Source organism: Eleginops maclovinus, chromosome 18 (assembly GCF_036324505.1).
Source record: "Eleginops maclovinus isolate JMC-PN-2008 ecotype Puerto Natales chromosome 18, JC_Emac_rtc_rv5, whole genome shotgun sequence".
NCBI lineage: Eukaryota > Metazoa > Chordata > Actinopteri > Perciformes > Eleginopidae > Eleginops > Eleginops maclovinus.
In genome coordinates, this window is record NC_086366.1 from 11,890,885 (window position 1) to 11,905,504 (window position 14,620).

A 14,620-nucleotide genomic window follows, 5' to 3' on the forward strand; every position below is an offset into this window, starting at 1 on the left:
TGTAAGTGGAGAAATCAATTAAGTAGCCTAAAAAGGTTATTTTGTATTAACAATCAGACTCTCCAAAGTAACTAACAGATAAATGTAGTTGAATGAGGTATAATATTTGCCTGTGAATTTTAATGGAGTAGAAGATTAAAGTATTAGCAATACAATCCTTAAGTAAAGAATAATTACCTCAAAATTGCTTTAAGTAAAGTTCTTCAGTACATGAATGCCTACTTAGTTACTGTCCATCTATCAGGAGAATTGACAAAGACATTTACTGCAGCAACAAAGTGATACAGCTCATGCCAATGACCAATTCTGAAGCTTTCTCACCCAGTCCCAAGCATTTAGCTAGTTCAGAGAGAACAATCAACATTCTGCATGACCAGGCAAAACAGGCAAAGCACTATCTCTAAATAAAAAATGCATGCCAAAAGAGGGAGACGTATTTGATAAGATGGCTACCAGAAGTCCCTAGAGCCAGTAAAACATCCTGTATCAACTTGTGCCAACAGGCAGGAATAAGGAGACAAAACTACTCTATTGCAACCCAAGGTCGGAGGCCTGTGCTCAGCCAGGGAGGTAGAAAGTGAAAAACTGGGTCAAAGGTATCGGCCTAGGAAAATATTTTCTTCAACAACTGATTATTAGTATTTAACTTAAGAATCTGCTACACACTACGGTACATTAAATGACTTCAGAATCAAATTGAGAATCAAGTTTTTTGTCAGGTACGTTTACACATACAAGGAATTTGCTTTAGTGAATAGTGGTGCGAACATGAACAACATAAGAAAAATAAGTTGTAAGGGCAGGTCAAAAATAACAATATAATGATTATAAAAAGAAAATATTTTTAAAAAAAACGATGCAACATTAAATTAGAATAAAGGCAAGTACTTACACTAAATGTACAACAGAATCTAATAAACGAAAAGCTTAGTACAGTGAATGTATGACTTTCACTGGTTTTGACAAACTGCAGTGTATTATATGTTCATCACTAAGGTGGAGGGCTGTGCAGAAATGTGTGCACTGCAGAAATGTGTAAAACATATTCAGAGATGAACACGGCTCGAAATGAACATATATTGCTCTTGGAAAAGAGCAATATGTTCATGATATGCATTAATGTAATGCTTAATGTTTGTGGGGCGGGTAACAGCCAGTGTCAGTGGGGGTCCCGGGCCTTGTTGATGGGGCCGGTATTACATTACAGCACTACTGCCTGTTAACAGTTTCCAGAGCCTAGTCTTAGGATTTTAAAATTTCTTCACTGCTATCTACACAGCACCTGTCTCTGTGTCATAATGGCAAGTGTCAGAGGCTGTGGAGCTGCAGAGCCCCCTGCTGGTGAGACACCGGACCTGAAGCTCCTAGTGCATGAGGACAGTTGAAGATGGCGACTGGAGTCCTTCACAGAGTCTGCGGGGGCCTGGGTCGGGCTAAAAGCTCGGCACCTTCGGCCGGACAGCTCATCGTGTGGAGCAGGTGGGGCAGCCTTCAGTGTACATGTTCAGTCATCGTCTGTGGAGTGTCTGTAGTCAGCTGTCGAGTCATTTATTTATCTAGTCTTCTCATGTGGTGGCGACGATGAGCTTGGGCAAGCTAGCCCGTTAAATGCTAGCCAGTCCTCTGTGGCCTTCAGCTGTGACTCACAGGACATCAACAACACCTTTGAAATAGTTTATTACGGAGTATTTAACGCTGCAACTGCGTGTGTTTGTAGGTGAAGGGGAAATAATACAAGTTTCTGTCATATTTTGTTATTTAGCATCTCAAACGCTCAAGGTCAATTTAGTAGTTGGTTGTAAACATGAGATATATCTGCCTCACTGGTCTCCTTTAAACAGTGTGTAGTACTAATAAATACGATAAACGAAGGCTCAATGCAAGCTCTTGATAATAACGTTAATGCAAATACTCTGTTGCAAATCATGCATTGTATATTTGAGTAGCATGAAAATATACTAAGTACCAGAAGTACTTGTACTTCAGAACGCCGCATTTGAGATCAGTGTATATTTTAATGCATTACTTTGTAAATACCTTCCATGTTGAAGCAGGTATAGGTGAAGCTTTATTTATTTATATGCTGTTCTTCATTTTGTAAATCACCTTGTTGCCTTGTGTTGAAAGGTGCTATATAAATAAACGTGCCTTGCTTTGCTGCTCGCTTGTGAATTCAAGTCGAAACAGTATGATCTGATATGAGCTTATAACAACACATCATATTTGTAAATGTTATTGTGTATTATTAGTATCAATCTGCAAAGTAACAAATAATAAAAAAGCTATAAAACAAACGTAGTTGAGTAAAGAGTACAATATTTGCCTCTGAGAATAATTATAATGTAGCAGAAAATGGAAGCACCTCCTAATTGTACTGATGTACTTTACCTAAATGTATTTAGTTACTTTCCTGCTGGATACTCTTCGATAAAAAATGTGTTTATGTGAATGCAAATCTAACATGCAATCATATATGTAATCCTGTTCATCATGACTCATCTGTGTTTGCAGGGGATTTGGAACGACAAGCAGCAGAGACAGACAGGACAGCTGGTTTAAATCACTGTTTGTGAGGAAAGTGGATCCCAGGAAAGATGCACACGCTAACCTACTGACCAAAAATGAGGAAAGCAACCTGTACAAAATTCAGTGTAAGTTCACTTAACAATATTTGCACACATTATCCTGAAGTAATGATGAAATTATTCTAAATATGATGTTCTTTTTCAGTCCATAATGTCAAGCCAGAGTGCCTTGATGCATACAACAAACTCTGGTGAGTGGCCTTTTCATTTACAAGTTGCATACTGTTCATAACTGTACTAAACAAAAGTGGTGACAGCAATAGTAGTACATGGACCGGGACAACCTAGTAAACTGTTTTAAAAATAGCTCTGAGCAGTCTATTCCTGCAGTGATTGACAAGCTGGCATGACTTGAGTTCTTTAAAGACCAACCTTGCTCATGTCTTAGATGAGTGGTGGCCCGTCTTCTTGTAGATGGGGACTAATTTTAGACTTGTGACATTAATTAGAGGACACATGACCAGATAATAAGATGTAATTGTTATTTAATTTATATATTATTTCAAATGAAATGTTCGCCTTCAGTTAAGCTGTATTTCAGTATTGATTGGTGTTTGTTATTCCTTACAGTGAGGAGGTTTTGCCCTCCATCCACGCTGATAAGTACTACCCCTGTGAGCTGGTGGGCACCTGGAATACTTGGTATGGAGAACAAGACCAGGCTGGTAGGATTATTAATATCAACACACAGACATTTGCAGTGCCACATGTCTGTGGTCTGCACAGTTTGCAGATCAGCAGGCATGTCACACTGCAGATCCCCACTCTTGAATGCATGTATGTATGTATACTGTGTTTTTAAACCTAGAGACGCTAGAACTTCCCCATTCCTCTTTTCCAGGGTCTCAATTTGGTTGTGCACTTTCCAATATTGAATTACTGGCTTGATGGTAGTGAAAATACAGAATGTCAAATAATTCAACAATTCAGTCCATTATTTGCCATTAGTATATAACCTGTACAGAGGGACAAACCGTTTGTTTTATTTGGTGTATTTTTATTGGCTAATGATCTTTGATTATCAGGATGCAGTGTGTTCATTTATATTTTAAACTGATGGAAATATATGGCATTTTCACAAAAACATGTACAGTTCTAAAAACTCCCTTCCTGTATAGTTTTGACACTTAATAATGGGTGCGTAACTATCTCAAATGTTATACGTTTATTTTTTAAATCATATCATGTAATGATCCTACTTTGTACCCATTATATATTTTACTGCCTTTTTCCCAGTTCATCTGTGGCGTTACAGAGGTGGATACCCGGCTCTAACGGATGTGATGAACAAGCTGAAGCAGAACAAGGTAAAAATGCTGATGCATCTAGTGTGTGTGTCCCCTCTTTAGTGCTTTATTCATGTGCTAATAACCCAGTATAGCCATCAGTTGAAGTAAAGCTTATCGATCGGTGTCTGTTCGTTGTCAGGAATTCACAGAGTACAGGAAGGAGCGGGGTAAGATGCTGATGTCTCGCAGAAACCAGCTTCTGCTGGAGTTCAGCTTCTGGAACGAGCCCATTCCCCGAGAGGGCCCTAACATCTACGAGCTCAGGTCCTACCAGCTCAGGGTGGGTAACACCAGAGAGCTTAGCACGTCTTTAGATATGCTAAATATGTTGTGATGGAGAGAGTGTGAGCCCAGTCTGACCCGATGATGTTATATACTTCTGTTTTGATGGACAGGAAAAAATAATCAGCAGCTACTTGATTATTTGCTGCTGTTATTACATTCAATAACTTTTCAAGAGTTTTCAACTGCCATCCCGGCTTTATGTGAAACCGGGATGGACATTTTATATAATATGCTGACATGTTACAGACTAATAATAACATAAATAATCTGCAGATAAAACAAAAAAGAAAAGTAAGTTGTGCAACAGAAGAGTAATTATTCTTATTAAGTACGACATGCATTACAGCATATGTTGTGTGTGCAGAGTAGAAAGAAAAAAACATAGCATTTGTAACTGCAAGATTGCTTTTTACAAAAAAAGCTTTGTGCGGGTAAGTCCGCTTAACACGACCTTAGCCCAGAAAAAAAAAGGTTTCATTATAATAATTACTTGAGCTTAATAACCCGCTTTTCTCCAGACGTAACAATCACTTTTTACATGGTCACCACTAGAAGCTTCTCCTGGAATTCAAGTAACTTCTGTAAAACATGTAGTGTCCTGAGCATTTAGGATGAGAGTGGGGATCAATCAGTCCCCATTTGTGCTGTTTTCCCAAACGATTTCTACCTTTTTACATACACAGTTCAAATCAGCAATCCAGTGTCTCAATGGTTAAATTGAAAGCAGTCTTGGCTCACATTATGCTCGACACACATCACGCCCTGCAGATGAAGTCGTTTTCCTGATCTGACAGCAATAACTCCAGAACAGCGCTCCCTGTGTCATGTGATGAATGCAAGCTATTATCCCTCATCACTGACTGGGATTACATCTGAGGAACAGCAGGGCTTTTGTTTCTTTAAGCTCCAAAATATGATTGAAGAAGCCTTTGGGTGTAGTTGCTATTGCAGCTTATCTTCACAATGATGAAGTACCTTTGATACAGCTTTACCATTTGTTTGTAATAACGTGCATGCTCTGGAGATCAGAAGCAGGTGGGACATCAATGTGTAGTTTGGAAAGTTGATTAATTGTAATAAAGAATAGTGTTTTTTCTTTCTTTCAGCCAGGAACCATGATCGAGTGGGGTAATTACTGGTAAGGCAGCTTGAATTCAATCTGATTCTCTGAACTGTAGTTACAGAGCAGTTGCACTACATGAAACCTTCCTCATTAAAACAAGTTATTCCACAGGGAGGCACAATTTTGAAGATGAACTGTCATGCTTTCAAGCCAATATTTAAATACAGGTGGAGTTCTCTGTACAGAAAAATGATAATTTTCCTGAGCGGACCAAAAGGTCAACATTCATCAGTTCTAGCAATGCTGCTGATTGCAATTGATTTCAATAAGGACGTGAGCTTTCTGAACACGCCTTAGTTTTCATTTTTTACCAGCTGATTGGACCACTATTGAGTTCTGTCTTAGTCCTTGTACTTGTCTGACTTCATATTTTGTTTTCACTTGTTTCTAAATCTACTTGCCTGTTTTGCACAGTTTCGCCAGTCCGCCTCAAATCGTCTGAATCTTTTGCCAGTTAACACATTTAAAGTAATTGTTAACTTATGTCTGTGTGATTTCATATGTTAATATAACTTGAAACACTTCAATATCATCCAGCCTTTCTAGCTCTGAGGCTTTACTCTGCCTTTCGTTCTATAACAGCAGATTTAAATAAACATAAGACAAGAGATCAAGCTGGGACATCGTCATATTTTCCAAAAGCTGCTTTTCTTGTCCTTTGCTTTTTATTTATCCAGGCTGTAGTTAAATAAACCTCTACAGTCAAGAAGATTATGCCATTAAAGCAATTTAAGGCAATTTTAATATAATGTGTGTAGTTGAAGGCTTAAACGTCCTCAGGTTACAACAACATAAGGAACTGAAGCTTTAAAGTTCTGTATCCAAATAGTCATTATCTTTTAAATAAGTACATGTTGGCTTTTGGGGGGGGATTTAAAATATCAACTCACACCAATGCACTTATTTCAAATGGACTTGGCCAGCTTTAAGATTTTAAAAAGATGTGATTTTGCAATGGTTAATCACAGCTAGGAAGACTTGTGTCATATACTATACATTCACAAAAGCGGCTTAATCCAACCATGTAAAAACAGTCCATAATGCATTCAAAGACAGTGTTGGATATCAAATGTCTCTTACAGTTCTGGTGTTGTCATGCCAGATGTAGCCTTGATTTCTTTTTTTTGACAGAAGTTGTTTTTGTCTGCAGGGCCAGAGCCATCGGATACCGCCAGCACAACAGTGAAGCTGTGGGAGGCTTCTTCTCACAGATCGGAAACCTCTACATGGTTCATCACCTCTGGGGTATGGACACACGCCAGCTTGAGGGGAAATTACACACTGGCAGTGTCGTTTAAACATGTTCAGTTCTAATGAGAAACCCTGTTTTAACTATCACCCCATTCTGCAGCTTCTCAGCTCGATAGTGTTTTAATCTCTTGTTTAGTTTTAAGAAAAATCAGTTCTTCAACTATTTAAAAAATACTAGATTAATCCATACGAGTCCTTAATAAAACATCACTGCTACAGATTTGACAGTCACTATAAGCACTCATCACTGCTTTGTTTGTTGCAGCTTACAAAGACCTTCAGTCCAGAGAAGACACAAGGAACGGCGCCTGGCAGCAGGAGGGCTGGGACGAGGTGGTGTATTACACAGGTGAGCAAAAAGAAATTGTTTACCAAACAAAGAAATCTCGTAATGTGTGTCTGTCAGCTTTTCTTCCCATGTTTGTGGCTTTGGTTTTTTTTTTCATGTGTAAACACATTGACTTTTTAGATTTAGCTGAACCTAATCAATATCACATGACCTTTAACAGTAGATCTTTAAACTTTTAAATTGTTTAAAGGCATTGAATTAATTAGTTTTATGGCCAAAATTGTTATTATAAAGTTAAAATCTTTCAAATGTTTTAAAATAATTGGGGAAAAAGTATTTATTCTAGCTTGCTTTAAGTTGTACGAACCCTGTTTAAACTATGTGGACACACTAACTGATTTAAATCGTATCACCTTTCTCCAGTTCCTCTTATTCAACACATGGATTCCAGGATTATGATTCCGACTAAGGCTTCCCCGTTGAAGTAAAGTGAGATGGAAGCTGAAATCTGGTGGCATCCCCCCTTGAATGTTCCATCCATCCAGAGCATCACTGTCGTGGTTTCAACCTCTCGCCAGTGCTGCCGAACATGGCCCCTTCTCTTGTCCCTCCTTTATTACTTAAAAATGTTACCAGGACAGGAGGCAACAATGCCCACCATTTGTCAGCCGTTGAAATATTCAAAACCTATGACAGATGCACAACATCTTTTTTTAGTTCTCGTGCAGGATGAGTAAATTTGGCTGATTTAAACCTCCTGATGGTCATGATGTCCAAAGTCTGGTGCCACATTAAATCTGGGCCGTGCAGAGAGCTCATCTCTAAGTTTAGAAACAACCAAAGTTACTTGAAAAAGACATGCAGCCGTTTGTTGACGACAGATAGAAAGAATATTGTTGCTGAAGCTCACTGCACAATGCAGGAGCTATTTATTTATTTAATGTCAATTTAGCGTGCTGTTGGCACTTTGATGCAAGCCATTACTTTTCAGAGTGAAGTGAAATCATCTTCACAAAAACATCTTTCAAGAAAACTGTATTTCTGTTGCATATCATGATAAAACTAAAGTATGACAGTGTAACATGTACGTTAATTGAGGTCCATTATAAATCAAAAACATTTTTGGCAAACTACTCCTTTCTGTTGCTGCTTAGGATGTCCCTAGGTTCTCTGTTATGGTAATGTTGCGGTTCCATGGTGCTGTGTTTGTAGCTATTGCTTATTTCATGTGAAGACTGCATGTCTGGTTTCAGAAATGGTTTTTATCCAACATGTTTAAACGGGGCATAGCTATCATGTATGATAAACTCTGGAAACAAATGTTATCTATCAGTGGCTGAGGCAATCTAGCTGCTGGTTATTGTAATATCAGATTTTATTGTTAAAGGAAGCATGTTTATCTTGTCTTTTGTTACTCAGTTCACAGGAAACAGTGTAGAGGGCAACACGAGACAGCCAAAACAGAATAAAGCAGTTTCAACAATGTTTTTGACAGCATGTGCTTGTGTTTAATGCTGATGTTCTTTACAGGATTTAACACATTGACATATGTAGTTACAGCTCATTATTTTCATACAGAACTAAAACATTTCTATTACTCATTAAACATTTCATAAAATGCACGAGTGGTGTTAGCTTGACTAAAGACTTTAATGCAAAAAGTGCATAACAAGATATTTTACCTTCATAAAGGGTTTGGTTAATCCTTTAGTGTCTAGTATAAAAATCAATAGGGTAGCATCCCCATGAAGGTGAAATTGGTCTTTCTAGTGTAAACATTTTCATTCAATATAAAACTCGTATCGAGTAGAAGGAACATGTGCAGGGGATAAAACCAACAGAAGCACCACCCTTGGGTGCAAGTACAAAAAGTTAAAATTAGTTACAGTACTCTTTTTAGCATCTTTAAATCTTTTCCAGTTCCTTTAGCAGCTCCCCAAAACTTGTCACGTACCACAAGGACTTCTCCTTAACCTGCGGCCTAATGACATTACCACCAAATCCAATGAAGGCATTCTGAGGATGAAAGAGAACACTAGTCACAACATGTTTTCAAAATAACATCAACCCCCAATCAGGCAGGCACACATGACACTGTGAGAGTTTTCACTTACAGCAGGAGGGCATGCCTCTAGATCTGTGGCCCCATCTCCGATCATCACCACATTCTTAAAGCCATATTGTTCCTTCAACATACTGATGACTTTGCCTTTTCCACCACTCTCAGCTGTGGGCTGGCTCTCATCAAAGCCAGCATACTCTCCTAAAAAACACACAGGATTTAGTTTAGTAATGTAAAGTGACTCCCTTACAACAAGCTGACAGGAGCATAGGGACACAAATTAAGAAAAGGTTTGAGTCAAATTTGAAATGACAAAAACTTTTAACAAGGCCGATATCTATTGGGTAAAATGGTAATTGTTATTTCATACAGTTTCTCTTTAAGACCTTCTGAAAGACAAGAAATGTCACCTGTGGCTCTTACCATTGAAGTAAAACTTGAGCCGGTTGGCGTAAACATGATGAAGAGGAATGTTGAGCTGAGTGGCCACGTGTTCAACGATGCAGCGGAAGCCGCCTGAGATGAGGAACACCTTGATGTTACGCTGGTGCAGGCGGTCCACAAGCTCACTGGGTGAAGATGTATGGATGTTTGTCAAAACTCAAATTAGAAAGGATGGAGTGTTTATAGGTAGTAACAACAAAGACTATTTTTAAGTTCTGTAATTTCCATAGTGTTGACCTAAACAAATCTAACATCATATAAGTTGATACAACAAATACAAATAGTCCTGGCTCTTTAAATGCTTATTTATGGTTTTAGTACAGCAGATCAACTAACTCGTACTTCAAAATCGTGGTATCTCCCTGTACATGAGCCAGCCAATGAAAATAATTTGCCTGGATATACATACAGTATTGTGCATCCCTAGTTTTTACACTTTTGAACAATGGGCGGTAGTAATTAAATAAGTAACCTGATTTACATCAACTGTGGCCGAACAGTTTTACACATTAACCACACAGACACACCAACGAGTTGCTAAGTAGGGAAAGTAAGCACCAATGCATATGCACAAACGAGCAGAAAAGACTAATATGCAGGATAAAGAAGTTGTATAAACCGCCACTTAATTGTCTGCCATGTAAGCAACTATGGTTGTTAATTACAGACAGCCCATCATAAGCACGATCACATTTCTGTCTAAACAGTTTTGGAGCTTAAAAGAAACTGCTCTTATTCTTGTGTAAAACAATTTCAGGTGTGCATGTTTCGACACCCTATTTATCTATACCTAAATGGTCTTGACTAACAAAAAAAGCTGAGACCTTATTAACAGAGGGTTGTTTACCATACATCATGAAAAGTGGTTATTTAATGTACATTAAAGCTTCACACACTCACCTGATGCCTGGAGTCAGCTGAGGTGGGTGGTCTGTTATCAGTTTGTTCACCTGTTCTCTTGAACATCGGATGATGGATAGACGCTCAGTCAGGGCTGTTTGGAATGTCATTGAGCCGCCCATAGCTTTGCGGGTCCTAAAATGTGAAAGAATAAAGATATTTCAATAATTTCTTTAAATAAATCTAGGAATAATAATTGAATTTTTGGTGCCATTTCAGTGCATGTTAATGTGATGTTGACTGCATTTATAAACATACATTTCAGTGACTGCATCTCCCACACCGCAAAATTTGGCAAGTTCATCTATGCCTTCTTCCTTGATGACTGTGCTGTCCACATCGAAACAGACAGCATCTGCTCGCCGGAAGACTTCCTTCATCTGTGAAAGTGTTGCCATCATGCTGAAAAATAAATACAACATGTGTTTGTTTTTTTTAACAGCAGGAGCATCAGTATTTGAAAAGGACTTACATATGAGGGCATAGGTGGATCAGGCTATTTTAGGAATTCATCTGAGTGGAAAACTAATGTCATTAGAAGGGGCCTGAGCAGAGATTGTTGGTTCAATCTAAGGTTAGTGATTTTCCCCTGCAGCTGCATGATTGGTGTTGTTAAACTAAGCCCAGTATGCATTGGATGTCTTATATCCAGATAATCAGCAAATACATCCATTGATTGAAATAGCTATGTGCAAAGGTTTCTGCAGCGAATGATCTCAAATAAAACACGTGTCTCGGCAACAATGGGTTGCATAAGGCAGTCTGCTTAAACAAACCATACCAGTGGATGTACGGACATCCTCTGCACGGATTGCATCACCCCGAGCCAAGCACACTACAGTGGAACTAGGCTTGCGATACAAAACCTACCGACATATATTGAAGGGTGATGAGACTCCTTCGAACAACCAATTGGGCTTATTTAGCGTAAATCAAACGTTCGACTTGCATTAAAATGCTTCACGCATTTACGTTACTTACAACCGATAGCGTATTTTTTAAAATACATCCATGGTTCAGAGATGTTACCTGTGCGGTGAACACACACTTGCACTCAACGTCGACGGAGCACTACTCAAGGTGCAACACTGATGTCTTGTTGACAAAGATATATTTGAAAATAACTTTTAAAAGGTAGTGTCGTACTTACTGTCGGGAGCAGCGTTGGCAAGGCACTAACAGCGGCTTCAGCATTAGCCCCTCAATGGTCTCACCAAAGAAGAACAGTCTAGGCAGAGACGCTGAGAGCTCGACCAATCAGAGGGAAGCCGGAGAAGGACCGCCTACTATCGTTGGCACTTGCTACATGACGACAGCAACGTTCCTCTGAACACTCATTTGATAACTAGAGACAAACAAATGTGTATAACACTGTATAGGGACATCTAACGGGTGGAAGATACATCTACTACAAACCAAGGTGTAGAAACACTCTTTACAAGTTAAATTCCTGGATTCAAAACATGACTTAAAAAAAAGTCAAAAATGTGTAGGCTAGTTTATTAAGTAAAAAATAACCTTCCTCTGAAATGCAGACAAGACGTGACGCATAAAGGAAATGCTTAAGCACTTCAATATTGTAATGGCTTAGTACTGTATTTAATGTGCTTACGTAATTTACAGTTATTTTTTGTTTAAATTCTCATTTAGCTTTTAATATTTAACTTAGGCTTCATTGTTTCATTGACAAAGTCAAGTTCGGCCTGGTGAATTCATTTGTGGATTCCATTCTGGGTAAAAAAAAATATATATCTACAACACACATCCCTTTGTAAAATGATTGGGGAATTAGGTGTAGCTAACTCGTAAGTGTGCATGCCTATATTGATTCACAAATGTTTTCCTGTAACAATGTCAATGTTCAACACTTTTTTGCTTTCAACACACAGAGTAGATTAAATGACAGTAAAGTTAACAGAACTCCTGGTAAATGTAATTTTAAAGAAAATATTGCATTTTTTTATTTGTTGCCTGTTTAGGTAAATGCATGTTTGTGTCATCTTCCGAAGTGGTTCATAAAAAAATATATTATCTACAGTCTATTGTTTAAACAATACAACTCTGGTTTAAAAAACACATTGATGGTTGATCAGATTACTTAGGTAAACAAGGTTTACCTAGAAAAGCAAAGGAGGGCATCCTTGAAAGACACCAGGTTCATAACTATTTTCTAGTTTTAACAATAGGTTAAAAACAGACTGTGGTTTCCCCGTCCACCCTCCAGTCCAGGCGGTGGCGGTAATGAGCTGTGCTGTTGCTATAAAAGCGTGCAAAAATGCTGGAAGGAAAAGACGAATAAAAACAGCGGCAGCAGTGGCAGCACATCGACTCTTGTGAACCTGAGATGTCGCTCTCTTTCCCCATGGGTTACTATAAAGTTGAACAAAGGTGCAAATGGATCAATAACAATGTGAAGCTTCAACCTTGCACAGGTAATTCTATCCAGCTTATTCTGGTAAATTGGTTTGGCTGACCATGTGGAAAGCATTCGGTGCACATGGTGGTGAGCTAACGTTAGCCACGTGCATAGGACCTGGAAGTATTTTGGGGAAAAGTTGTTTATTTCGATTTGACCAATGTACAATATTCTTAACACTACGATACTAAAACACTCATACCAATCGTTAGCGTTATGGTGAAATATGGGTCTATTGAGTTGTTTATTATGCTTCAAACTTGCATATTAAATTAAGAGAACAAACTTTGGTGTGTATGAAACTGTGAATTACATTCAGGGACAAGTGATGTTAACGGGTTTATTTTTTGGTGATTTCACAGGATCCATGAGAGGAGAAGGCCTCAGCTGACTCGCCCTAAAGGAGTGCCATTACCTAAACACCATGCGGCCGAGGTGAGGAGGAGCAGTTTTTTTAAAATATAAATTATTAGCTAAAGACTGGGAATTAGACACTGGGAAATTAAACATTAACATTAAACATTAAAACATATCCTTATGTATTTATTAAATGTAATTGAATTTAAGGATGTGAGGATTTCTTCAGGGCTTAAACAAAAAAGTGTTTGCAGACATGTTGCACATAACATTTATTTTCCCCACCGGTACAGGATACATTTCTCTAATCTTACTGAGTTTGCGTGTTTTCCTAAAGATGCCTTGTCTGGAGATTGGATTGCTGATCCTTATGTCACCAGGAGCAGAGACCAGCACAGGTAACCTGTTCCTATTAATACATGTATGATAATGAGCTGAACGCATGGACGAATTCTGTTTTACTCTTTAAATAGTAAATGCAGTCAGACACCATGCAAAAGTATTGTTTCACACACTGACTTAGCAGGATAAGAATGCTAACTATGGTTCTTATTCTAATGTCATAGTGAATACAGAAACGTTTAGGCATTTCAAATCAATCTCGGAGAACCCAGACAAATTTATCATAGCCCTAATATTCCTTTTTCCTCTTCCAGCATTTCTTAGGAGGCGGTTAAGCGGAGTAATGCACGCTTGGTCCTACAACTGATCACCACACACCAGCCCAATGAAACATGGCTGACCTCCCGACTGTGAAGGCCTGATGATGGTATGTTATGTAATGACATTGTATATACAAAAGTCCCACTAAGGCATGGACGAATTCTGTTCCAGCTGTTCTGTGGTGGATACAGTCAGACACCATGCAAAAACATTTCTGATTTCTGCCTTATGACTGGAAGAGTGCTTCCCTTTAGCCGCATCCAGCTGTGCAGGAATCCGTACAATGATTCTCTTTGAAACACTAAATTCTGCTGCCAATATACTTGTTAGTGGTTGTTTAGATTTTTTTTCTTTGGTAATCTTAATTCTGCAAAAAACAACCAGTAAAATATTATTTCATGCTGTGATTGGTTTATTTCTGAATGCTTTTGTTTCTTCCTACCCACAGCTTCACAAGAAGAAATCAGTGCTCTTTCAAGAAATCTTTCATGCAATCAGAAGGATGGGAGTTCGAGCCCAGCACTGTGCAGTCGATGTATCTTTGGGCAAGATGCTTAACCCAGAGTCGGTCCCGATGGCTAACGTTGTGTGAAAGTGTTGTATGATTGTAAGCTTACTTGAGCAAAGCAATTAATAGGTGACTTGTAGTATTTAAAGTGCTTTGAGGGGTCATAAAGTCTGGATTAAGCTCTATATAAGTACATTCCATTTCATGTGTCACTTTTAATAATAAACTCTTTTTGTGTATAAGCTTTGGGTGATCTTATGGCGTTGCTTGGGTTATGATTGTGACTGTTTAGTTGTCTTGAACTGTGCCTATCTTGGGCCAGGACTCTCTTGGAAAAGAGATTAATATTTTTGTTTTTCCTGGTAAAATAAAAATTCAGCTGGCATCTAAGTTTTTCCTTTAAGCATGTTCAATTATCAAGAAATATTTACCTAGATTTGATTTTTGC

General features: G+C 38.4%; 2 protein-coding genes, 1 long non-coding RNA gene and 2 other non-coding genes across 5 annotated transcripts; 4 read left to right on the forward strand and 1 right to left on the reverse strand.

The window, feature by feature from the left end:
• The first annotated feature begins 1,336 nt into the window (after positions 1-1,336).
• Positions 1,337-8,307, forward strand: LOC134880221 (protein NipSnap homolog 2-like). Its single transcript, XM_063907005.1, has 10 exons — positions 1,337-1,479; positions 2,512-2,651; positions 2,731-2,776; positions 3,156-3,250; positions 3,822-3,892; positions 4,014-4,154; positions 5,266-5,297; positions 6,433-6,527; positions 6,799-6,882; positions 7,246-8,307. The coding sequence occupies exons 1-10, from the start codon at positions 1,388-1,390 to the stop codon at positions 7,308-7,310; spliced, it is 861 nt and encodes a 286-aa protein (XP_063763075.1). The 5' UTR covers positions 1,337-1,387; the 3' UTR covers positions 7,311-8,307.
• Positions 7,529-11,513, reverse strand: psph (phosphoserine phosphatase). Its single transcript, XM_063907006.1, has 6 exons — positions 11,379-11,513; positions 10,487-10,630; positions 10,229-10,363; positions 9,308-9,453; positions 8,937-9,085; positions 7,529-8,838 (listed from the first exon to the last, which is right to left on the reverse strand). Exons 1-6 carry the CDS (start codon positions 11,420-11,422, stop codon positions 8,728-8,730), a joined length of 729 nt encoding a protein of 242 aa, XP_063763076.1. The 5' UTR covers positions 11,423-11,513; the 3' UTR covers positions 7,529-8,727.
• A 962-nt stretch (positions 11,514-12,475) lies between these two features.
• Positions 12,476-14,414, forward strand: LOC134880705 (uncharacterized). The gene is made up of 5 exons (XR_010167958.1): positions 12,476-12,660; positions 13,007-13,079; positions 13,339-13,399; positions 13,658-13,770; positions 14,113-14,414. It is a non-coding gene; the product is annotated as an uncharacterized LOC134880705 (long non-coding RNA).
• On the forward strand, positions 13,442-13,578 carry LOC134880864 (small nucleolar RNA SNORA15). The gene has a single exon (XR_010167977.1). It is a non-coding gene; the product is annotated as a small nucleolar RNA SNORA15 (small nucleolar RNA).
• LOC134880865 (small nucleolar RNA SNORA15) lies at positions 13,814-13,950 on the forward strand. The gene has a single exon (XR_010167978.1). It is a non-coding gene; the product is annotated as a small nucleolar RNA SNORA15 (small nucleolar RNA).
• Positions 14,415-14,620: the final 206 nt, after the last annotated feature.

What these genes read in the sequence shown, in the direction of transcription:
- psph (XM_063907006.1), bottom strand. Translation starts at nt 11,422, where the DNA reads ATGCTGAAGCCGCTGTTAGTGCCTTGCCAACGCTGCTCCCGACA. An exon ending in GGAGATGCAGTCACTGAAAT is followed by an intron (nt 10,364 to 10,486) that starts GTATGTTTATAA and finishes TTCACATTTTAG; the next exon opens with GACCCGCAAAGCTATGGGCG. An exon ending in TAGAGGCATGCCCTCCTGCT is followed by an intron (nt 8,839 to 8,936) that starts GTAAGTGAAAAC and finishes TTTCATCCTCAG; the next exon opens with AATGCCTTCATTGGATTTGG.
- LOC134880221 (XM_063907005.1), top strand. Translation starts at nt 1,388, where the DNA reads ATGGCGACTGGAGTCCTTCACAGAGTCTGCGGGGGCCTGGGTCGGGCT. An exon ending in CAACCTGTACAAAATTCAGT is followed by an intron (nt 2,652 to 2,730) that starts GTAAGTTCACTT and finishes GTTCTTTTTCAG; the next exon opens with TCCATAATGTCAAGCCAGAG. An exon ending in CGAGGTGGTGTATTACACAG is followed by an intron (nt 6,883 to 7,245) that starts GTGAGCAAAAAG and finishes ACCTTTCTCCAG; the next exon opens with TTCCTCTTATTCAACACATG.